This window comes from Periophthalmus magnuspinnatus, chromosome 8 (genome assembly GCF_009829125.3).
Source record: "Periophthalmus magnuspinnatus isolate fPerMag1 chromosome 8, fPerMag1.2.pri, whole genome shotgun sequence".
Classification (NCBI taxonomy): Eukaryota; Metazoa; Chordata; class Actinopteri; order Gobiiformes; family Gobiidae; genus Periophthalmus; species Periophthalmus magnuspinnatus.
In genome coordinates, this window is record NC_047133.1 from 6,797,483 (window position 1) to 6,808,401 (window position 10,919).

At 39.7% G+C, this 10,919-nt stretch overlaps 1 protein-coding gene across 1 annotated transcript; it reads right to left on the minus strand.

Annotated features, from left to right (window-relative positions):
- Positions 1 to 385: 385 nt before the first annotated feature.
- Positions 386 to 9,974, minus strand: elob (elongin B). Its single transcript, XM_033971275.2, has 4 exons — positions 9,879 to 9,974; positions 5,898 to 6,032; positions 5,300 to 5,408; positions 386 to 3,519 (listed from the first exon to the last, which is right to left on the minus strand). Exons 1-4 carry the CDS (start codon positions 9,879 to 9,881, stop codon positions 3,407 to 3,409), a joined length of 360 nt encoding a protein of 119 aa, XP_033827166.1. The 5' UTR covers positions 9,882 to 9,974; the 3' UTR covers positions 386 to 3,406.
- Between the last annotated feature and the right edge of the window lie 945 nt (positions 9,975 to 10,919).

Below are 10,919 nucleotides of genomic sequence, written 5' to 3' on the forward strand. Positions count from 1 at the left end.
ACGATATTTATAAGTGTCGACTCTTTCATTTTGATGTACCATTTAGGGAATAAAGATTTGTAGTTTGCACGTTACTTAAATGGTTTTTTTTTAAGAATAAAACTATGTACTTAGTTTTATTTGCATTCAATGACAGTTTAGGACTTCAGAGAGAATTTTGGATTTCATTAAAATCTTGTTGCAGTTTTAAAGCTCATACTTTTGAGGAGGTAACATTATCACGGCTTACAACCTCGTACGGCCAAGCTCACAAGAATCCATTTTGTGTAATATAGGATTTTTAAATATGTTTTAGTTGCTCATCAAAAAAATAGGAAGCCTGACCCAGACGCAGGCAGAAAACTCCATAAAGAAAACAGTTATGTGAAGTAACCAGAGCACAAACAGGTAAAAACAGTTTGCTTTAATGATAAATCTGTAACAAGAGCAACTTCCATTCAACATTTTCAATTTTGTCTTTTTTTTTTTTTGCATCAAGACATTATCATTCATTGACCTTTAAGTCTGTCCCAGTTAAATAACAAATGATATTTAATAATAATAATAACAACGAGCCAGTGTTTGTTTCCATTGTCACTTTGCTTGGAGAAAAACTTCTAATACAGCCGTAACAACGAGGAAAGCAAGGTTTGAATAAGGTCGTAAAAGTGTAGTAGCCACACAAGCTGCAGACATGGGCAGGTCCTGGGCAGGTTTCCCAACGAATATCAGAGTAAAAGATTTTAACATAAAGTCAACCAAAACAAAGAATAAAATAACTTTGCTTTGGAAAATGAAAGAACAAATTGGATGAATTAACAAGACAAAATGAATAAGCCCCATAAAATGTATTACAATCAACAGTTTGTGTTTAAATGCCAAATGTTCCTGATTTTTAAAATATGGGCATTTAATGTTTTAGCTTAAAGATACAGTATGTAACTTTCTGAGGGTGGTACAGCACCTGCATGATTGCACTGTAAGGATATGTTTGGTTTGTTTGTTTTTTCTGAGGAATAAACACAACCAAATTGGAAAAAACAAAACAAAACATGCCTTTATTTGTGTCTATTTTAGCTAAAAAGTTACATACTGTGGCTTTAAATGAATGGACACAAGTGGGTGCCAAAGGACTCCACCAGCGTATGCACCAAAGAGTGAAGCAGTGTAAAATATGCTCAAAACAATAGCTGCTAGCATTAGAGTTGTAGTGAAGGCAATTTGAGCTGAAAATGAATGGACCTTTAAGGAACTTTAAAAAAACACACACACACACATTCTAGATTACCACCTGATGACATCACAAAGTGTACTGAAACTGCGTGATTAGTGAAAAATGTGTGAATAAAACAAAACGCAACTCAAGGGATGTTTTTGAGCAAGAAACCACATTAGAACGGGGTTATAGAGAGCAAAGCCTGTTATAATATAGGAGCTTCAAACTTGAAAATTGATTGCAAGACATCGTTTTAATGAGGCATTCACCACCTTTGTCTCAGATTCAGTCGCCTTCGCCGCAGAAAACATTTACATTTGATTTCAGTAACATTTTAACCAGCTTCAAACCCCGAAAATTGGGATACGTACCAAGAAATCTCCAAAATCCTCCTGCAAATGTATTTTAAACTTCAAATTCTGACTAAATAGATCCCACAAAACTACTAGCGCGAAACACTTGTCCTTACTTAGGTCAAATAAACATTAGCATAGTTTAATATAACACAAAATAAAAACCTAAAAAAATCACATATCTTCCTCACATTTAAGCCAGCGAAATATTAAAAAACAACAGTAAGGCAGAGTTAACCTCACCTCAAATAAAGACTAGAATGAAATCTTATAGAACAAGGTACAATCGTTTACAAATTTAGGGCAATAATTATTTAAAGAGGGGGTATTTTATTCACTTTCGTTTTTGATGGTCTGAACCTCCCCTCCATTTGCTCTCCGTATTAAGTCCCCCACCCCCCACTAATGAAACTACTGCACACCACATCAGGTTTGTCAAGTTGCTGTGTACAGTTTTGCATCATGTTTTTGTATATTTATGGAGAATTGTTGTGCGGGTGGATGGGCGATGTAGGCTTGTGGGCGGAGCTTTGAACAGAACCGTACAGCTAAGCGTAAGGAGGGTTCGAATAGGGCCCAGGAGAGATCGCTAAATTACATAGAATTTGAATAATACCCCCTCTTTAAGTGCAATAATGACATACACTGGAAAAAGTTTTAAATGAGCTGAATTTGAATTTTTTTTTACCTGATTTGAGTTGTTTCGACAAGTTTCTCATATTTTTAAGCAAAGTTAATTCTTATTTATTTTATTATACTGTACAATTATGGCAACTTTCAAAATGGCTACCTATATTATGTTTTCTCACATTACTCAAAGGGTAATCAGTGTTTGAATGCATTTCAATAATAAACATAACTCAAATTTAGGCATTTTTCTTGATTAAAACTAAAAACTAAACATACACTGCAAAAAAAAGGATCATCTCCAAGATTTAAAGCGCCACTGTGTAACATTTCTCAAAGAGGTTGTGCCACTTTTTTGTCTCCACAGAGATGTTATTGCTTTGCCTGGAACATTTCACATTATGGCATTAAACTTATGTATCTCCGTGGAGACGACCAGCCGAGTTACCGGTAAGATCTGTGGAAAGGCGACCCCCACTCACACAATTAATTAAAACCACAAAACCCCTGTAAATACAATACAATATACAATATAGTTAAGTTTAATGCCATACCATAAAGCAATAGTATCCATGGTGACAAGCAGGTGACGGACCCGCAACGAGAAAAGTTACGTAGTGTTTCTTTAAAATGACCTGAACTCAGAATACTAAACTTGATTTGGGAATTTTTGACAATTTGTGATTTATTTTTTGATAATACATCAACCTAATGCAGCACTTTTTAAGGTGAAGAACTTTGTTGACTTCTGGGTTCGTGGGTGAAGGCTTAGCCACCCGAGCCCGTCTAACGATCTTGGTGTAATAAATAAATGAATCCACCACAATTAGTCAAATCTGCTCAAATCAAGATTATTTTTCTGAATTTGTGTAAAAGAAATTTTAAGTATTCCTTTAAATTTGCAGTGTAAATCCCCCCTCCCCGCTTCATGCCTCTGGTTTAGTCTAGGTCTGGGTCTGGGTCCAAGTCTAGGGTCTTTAGTCTGGTCTCACTCTACGGCCTGCTTGGGTGTAGGGTCTGGCTTTGTCCTCTGTCTCTGGTCTGGTCTCGGGGGTCCATGGGGGGGGGGGGTCTCTGTAGTCTGGTTAGGATCCCGGTCTCACTGCACGGCCTGTTTTTTGGCTGGGCGTCAGTCTGGTCTCTGGTCTGGGTTGGGCTTTGGTCTTGTCCTCTGTCTCTGGGGGTTTCGGGGTCCTTGTGGGTTCTCTGTAGTCTGGTTACAATCCGGGTCTCACTGCACGGCCTGCTCGTTGGCGGTGCTGCCGGAGTCTTGAGGTTTCATGACGTCGGGCAGCTCTGGGGGAGTGGAGAATGACTCGATTCTGAGCGGCTCAAATGAATCCTCTGAAAAACACAAATGCAGCGGATTTTACAAAAGAACATTTAACAGTTAATCCCACAGATATGAGCCGTGTCCCGGAGTCCAGCCGGGAGTCCAGCCGGGAGTCCAGCCGGGAGTCCAGCCGGGAGTCCAGCCCGGAGTCCAGCCCGGAGTCCAGCCCGGAGTCCAGCCCGGAGTCCAGCCCGGAGTCCAGCCCGGAGTCCAGCCCGGAGTCCAGGAACAGTCCTGAACAGGCCTCGTTCTGGTCGCTATGCGCTGCAGACTTTGAAAATAATTATCTCTTCTCACTTGCCCTGCACCTCTCTCCACCTGGGCTCTTGTCCAATCAGGAGACACTTTGAGCTCTCCATGGTGCAGAAAGTTGTCAGTCTGAGTTTGCTGTAAGCAGCAGGTGGATAATAGTCTGTGCGATTGAAACACCAATTCTTATTATTTGGAATTCTTGTAGCCTCTGCACCACAGATGCTCCATGTGCAAGTCTGAGCCCAGAGTGAGCCACATCTGGCCACGACACTCCCTCCCTCCCCCAGAGTTTAATGGCTCTAAAGGATCAAAACATATTTACTAAATCACAACTGTGATACTAAAAGTCTTTGTTAAACCAAAGTTAATATGAAATAAACCTATTTAATTCATCAAAACAGTGAATCAAAAGTCAAATGTTCTGCATAAATGAGTTTCTTTCCTCTAAACAAGCCACACAATTGTAGGCTGTGACAGAATAATTTGGCAAAATATACAAAAAAATCTTGATGATATATAGATTCAGCATCCCACAATACCAATACTGTAGCATTAAATGAAACGTTATACTGTATTGATATTTCAATATTTTTGCACACCCTTATACATGACTAATTTCTACTCAAAACAACATTGTGGATAAAACGTCAATAGAAATAACACAATTTTATACCAAACGGGGTTTTGGAAAGAAGTTTTTACAAATTGCCCAAAAATCTAGTTTTCTGTGATGAGTGAAAAGTCTGAAAGAATCCTTAATTAAACTCAGTTTTTTCCATTTCTTAAACTAATCCAATTAAGCTTTACTGACAGACACAGGACACCAAAGAAACAATAACTTCCAAATTCCCACCATTAATTTCCCTTTAGTTGCTCGCTACTGTCCACCTGCGGTCTCTTGACTCCTACAAAGCCACTGAGCCTCTGCAGTCAGACATGTGCCGTTATGTTCCATCATGCTATTGTTGCTAACGTGTACCGGGAGCTAATGTCAACAAAAGCTCAAATTCACTCTCAAACTTTACTAAATTAACTTAATTGGATCCTCATTTTGGCTCTTTGAGCACTTTCCTTGTATTTATTACTTTATTGAATGTTTACTGTAATATACTGGTCTTTGTTTTTCCAACTTGACAACTGGAACAGGCTCCAAGGTTGAACTCTCGAGATTACATCATTCTGAGATCTGAGTTTTGACCTACAAGATTTACGGGTTGTGCTATTAAAAACTGAATGAAATATGTGTTACTGTAATCTATGAGCAAACAAAGTAGTTCACTGCTAACTGTGTAACTAGACTCAAAATATGAGAAGTAAGCTCATCTCCAAAATCTATTATTATATTCATATTTTTATCAAATGTATGACTCATTTCTACTCAACACAACATTGTGGCTAAAACATCCACAGCTTAAGATGATTCCCAAACCTTTAAGGCCGGGAATCCCAAAATACTTGTGTGAACTTTGGACCCGACACAATATGATATAATCGACATTTTGATATTTTTGCACACCCCTACTCCCCTCTTCCTCTCACCTCCGCTCCTGAAGGCCAGTCCCACTGTAGCAGGAGCCTGGGGTCGAGCCGTTTGGTTTGTGAAGCCACAGTTTCCCAAAGTCTGAGAGTCGTTCAGCAAAACATCATCCTGAAAAAGACCAGACTCTCTTCAAAAACACTTAAGTTTTGTTTCAGACTTGCCTCTGGACCTCCACAAAACATCAAAATCAAGTTGAAATCGCACTGATCAAATTATCAAATGTCCTCTGTAGAAAAGTGTTTTTTGTGTTTTTCAGTTCATGCTTGTGGAGTTGTTTTCACTCTGAATCAATCACAAATGTACAGTCAGAACAATTCAACTTTTTCTTCACAAAATTGTTCAGCCTCTCTTGCTCTGGCCCTGGTTTAGATCCAGTTTTTACCAGGTTAGGTCCTGATTAAGACTTGTTTTTGTCCGGGTTCAGTCCCCCGGGTTCAGTCCCCCGGGTTCAGTCCCCCGGGTTCAGTCCCCCGGGTTCAGTCCCCCGGGTTCAGTCCCCCGGGTTCTGTCACCCGGGTTCTGTCACCCGGGTTCTGTCACCCGGGTTCTGTCACCCGGGTTCTGTCACCCGGGTTCTGTCACCCAACTCAATCTTACCTTGTAGAGCCTCTGGTCCTCCGGCGCCCTCTTCAGGATGCCCTCCACAATGCGTTTGAGTTCATAGACAGTGGTGGATTCTTTGGCATCGGTGAAGATGGTGGTCTTATGACGTCGGATCATTAGAAACACATCCTGAAAAAGGATGGGCCACTATGTCAAAGGGCTTTACCACAGAGCAGGAGGGGGCAATATCGAAACTCAGATACTAATCAATAGCAATACTAGTATCAAAACTCATTTGCGCAAGTATCGATACAAAAAAAAGTCCCATTCACAGGACTGAAATGAACCTTTCCTAAATGATCTTGAGCTGTATCAGAAGAAGTACAAAACCACATAGACTAGTATACACTCATGGACCACTATGGAAACTACCTGGACACTGAGGGATTACACAGATTTAAGACCACATGGGAATATAAAAGAAGTACTGCCATTTAATGTTGAAAATCACAGTATACTGTCAAGAGTTTTTATTGTCACCATGGTATCAGAATCGGTATTGAGTATCAAGTCTGTTGCTTAGTATTGCAATGGAGTTTGAAATTTTAGTATCGTGACACTAAAATGATTTAAAATAAAAAAAATACATTTTCTCTTTCAGCTCTATAGCTTAATCCTCCCACCTGACAACACGATGAATTCTTGACGTGCTGCCAATCGATTGGTTGACTAAAGAGGGGGCATGGCCAAAGCTCCCAAAACTATTTCATATCTCTGTGTCTCTGACCCAAACTGCACTCGCAAAACTACACCTGCAGGGGGAGTTTGTGCAAAAACTACTATTTATGCAGAAAAAAGTAGGAAAAACTGTACTTATATAAAGACAAATTAAACTTGTGAATCATAACTTTTTATACATAAATATAAAATCTTCAGCTCACTCACTTCTCCTTTCTGCTCTTGTTCCATAGAAATCTTCACCATCTAAATAACAATTAATCGACTACACAACTAAACAATAAAAACACTCTTTATTTAGACAAGAGAATGTGAATTTCCACATTAAATTGTAGCACTTTCTTTTATATTCCCATGTGGCCTTATATCTGTGTAATCCCTCAGTGTCCAGGTAGGGTCCATGGGTGTATACTAGTCTATGTGTCTTATACTTGTCCTGAAATAGCTCAAGATCATTTTAAAGTTATTCAGGAAAGGTTCATTTCTGTCCTGTGAATGTGATTTTTTTTGTATCGATACCTGCACAAATGAGTATCTAGTTTCAATACTAGTATTAAGCTCATACTTACTACAAATATAATTGTTTATTCACCATTTCACACCAGCCACATACAAAGGGCAGTTCTGGTAAAACGACATTTGGGAAGTGACACTAAACCAGTTCTGCTTCTGTTTTTAGGTCTGCTCCAAAACAACTCAGAAATTCTACTATTGTAAATGGACACTCAAATAAACTACCTCAACTCCCCATCTGTACTGAGAGACTTCAGCCAACACAGTGCAGTAACTGTTGATGTTTACTCAAGTTAGACTTTAATCTGAGCTTTGTTTTAACACAATCTGACCATAAAGAACTGACTTAGCTGAACTACAAAATTTGAGCTGATTTGTGCTGTTAAACAAGTCTCTCAAGTAACATTACAGTCACAAGTTAGCTAGCATTAGCCAACTCCTAAACAAACCATGAATGATCAAAGGAAAATCTAATTCTTTAAAACACTTTGGGATTTTTTTGTGAGTTTTCAGACTTAATATTAAAATATTTTTGTCTGTGTTTGGAGAAATGTTCAGCAGTTACCATTGTGACATGAAGCATAGACATACATGCAGAACCCCCCAGTGTTATGTCACTGTTACACTGTTATGTTACGTTGTGCCATGAAATATCCAAAAGGATAATCATTTATATCAGTAACTAGACCAGGGGTGGGCAATCTTTTTGACACACTGGCCACAATAGGTTCTAAAATTTGACAGAGAGGTTGGACCAGGACATATATATATGTTTAAAAAAAAAATTCATCCATTTTCTTTCGCTTATCCGGGGCCGGGTTGCGGGGGCAGCAGTCTAAGCAGGGACTCCCAGACTTCCCTCACCCCAGACACGTCCTCCAGCAGGACCCCAAGGTGTTCCCAGACCAGCCGAGAGACATAGTCCCTCCAGCGTGTCCTGGGTCTTCCCCGGGGTCTCTTCCCGGTGGGACATGCCCAGAACACCTCCCTAGGGAGGCGTCCATATATATGTTTATATTACATTAAAGATTGTCCTGTAACATGTAGCAAAGCACAAATATGCAAGGCTCATTGTACAAATTGTTTTCCAAATGCATTAATTAAATTAATAATGAATGTATAAAATTTCAGTTAAATAAACACAGCAGAGGGTTTACAACAAGGTTTACTCTTACCTATTTTAATATAATTTGGTCAAGTTCGGCGGACCGGATTAATAAGCCCAAGGGGCCTGGTGTGGCCCCCGTGCCGTAGTTTGCCCTTGTCTGGACTAGACCCAAGAACTCACTGTATTACAACACAAATTTGCATTTGAACAAGATTCATTTTTCTGCCCCATTCTGTGTAGAGTTAAGTGTGATGTCACTTCCAGGACCAAGACAGGTAGAACTGTGGAAAAAAACAAACAAACCTAGAAATCAGCTGTAAAGTTACAGTTCGACTCAGAAGTGAAATCATCACTTAACAACTCTATCAAAGATCCTATATTATGCTAAATTGACTCTTCTGACTCTAAATGGACCATTTAGTCATATTATACTGTTGTTGCCTCCTCAAAAACATACACGGAGTTGTGTTTTGTTTCATTCACACATGTTTGAATAACTCTTTATCATCAGTCTGTCTACATCTCCAAAGCTCAAATTGCTGTTCCACCTTGTGAGGCAGTAATTTTCATCTCCAGGTATGTTTGTGATGAGCAAACAACATTAGAACATAGATCAGAAATAGTGTTATATGGGCCCTTAAAATATTATTGGTGTATAGCATAGTGTGAGGTAATCTGAAACGCAGCCATAAATTCTTAAAGCAATTATTACCTGCAAACTTGAACTGACCACGTGTCCTGGCATGTCCAACCATATCAAACAACTTGTCCCTCTTTTACTACAATTTCAGGAGGTCACCTTGGTTGGGGGGAAGTGAGGTCTTAGTTACTTTTTTCGTGTTAGAATAGTTGTGCGAGGGTTTGGGTAACATATAGTCTGATCGGCTTTGAAATGACCACGGGTTAGACTCTTCTGAGCTGTGGGTTTTATACATTTTGACAGGCCCCACTGAACGCTTTAAAGTTCAGAGTTGAATAGTCCCCGTGTTTCACTAATGCTCATTTCTGTGGATTTCGTCCAAATCTCCCTGTTTATAACTGGGGTTTCGTGTGACACTGCCCGTGCTTGCTGCAGTGGGCTTTAAACATATTGCGACAGCTGCAGCTAACCACCACCACAGAGCTTTAGCCACCTTTAGCGGCTAACCTACATTTATGCACATATTCAGTCATAAACTATAATACCAACATTTTGTACACATTAACCCGGGTCCAATCTATGTTTACACTTCATATATTTAGTTATAAGGCAGTTTTAGTTATTGTACTAGCCAGATGACATAATTAGCCGCTGCTACAAAACAACTTAGCTTAGCATGTTAGCTCGCCATCGCTAACATACTAAAAATCAACAAATTACCGCACTGATTCAATTTATCAGTTAATTATGCAACTGTTTAAACATTTATCTGTGAAATATCATCTTGACTTTGTGACTGACACCTGCGTTTAAGAAGTTAGTCACAATTATTACCGGCACAGCTTATCGTGCTAGCCTGATTAGCCACCGTTAGCCAAACAAAGACTTGTAGCTGAAATGCTGGTTTTAGAGTGAAAGTCAGTGGTTTTAAGCGTCAATTGCGCGGGTGTGGTGCGCTCGTGCGCCGTGGGGCAGGAAAAGCGAAGGTTTTCGAAAAAAAGTGGCAGAAATAGCGTGTTTTTGAGGCCGTACTCACCATGATCGTGGTTTGTGTTGGAAAAAGCGACAAAAGCTAAAGCAGCACACAGGCGCAGTGCACAGAGCGAGCGGGAGGGGGCGCTGTTTACACGAGAAGAGCCTCGCGCGCACACGGTCACGCGTACACAGACACGCGCCCCACGGACACGCGCGTAGGATCCGTATGTCTCTGTAGTTTGGATTTATCAGACAGAACTCACGTGGTTTAATGTGACTGTTCTGCAGATTAGTTAAGGTCAGGACTTTCCCACTTCATTTTTTGAGAGGCAGATCTGTTTCAACAATGAAAATATAACAACTATATCCACTTTTTATGACCAATAAGATACAAAAGGCTTTACACACATTGCTCTGCCAAATCAGGACCTATAATTAACCTAGAATTAAACCAAGTCTAAACGAGATAGGGTTGTTATGATGTCCAAATCTCTCCGCACAATATTTTCACATCTCACAAATTGATATTAATTGCGATGTTTTGTGGAGGCTAACAGATGTTTTCCTTTTAAAATGTCTTGACAAGGCTTTGGTTCGGTCATAATTCCAATAATTCATATTTAACAGTACTTAATAACAGTTATTTCTTAGTGTCGTCTGCACTGAAACGTAGCAAAGGATCATGGTCTATGTAGTTACCTCTGTTTTTGCTATTGCTGCCACATAACAGGGAATTTAAGCAAAGAGACTGGTAATTGTATATTGAGATCAAATCATTTAGAGGGCCTGATTAGGCCCCCGGGCCACAAATTGTATAGACCTAATATTAACACTTTATGTCCAGAAACATGTGGCCACACTGAGTCTAGGTGACCATATGTGAGTGATGTGTCTCTCTCTTGGCTGTCCTCTTGAGTCTTGACCATAGACTCTATTTATAAATGGACATAGCTAACCTGCTAGCATCAGTAAATGAGCATGGGCACGTTTCCGGCTCCACTGACTCTGGTTTCAATGCACTTTCTATTGGAAAAACATTGCACTGTAACTGCTGCTGTCAAGCTTGTCTTGTCTCATCTTAAAATGTTTGTATTAACCAGTT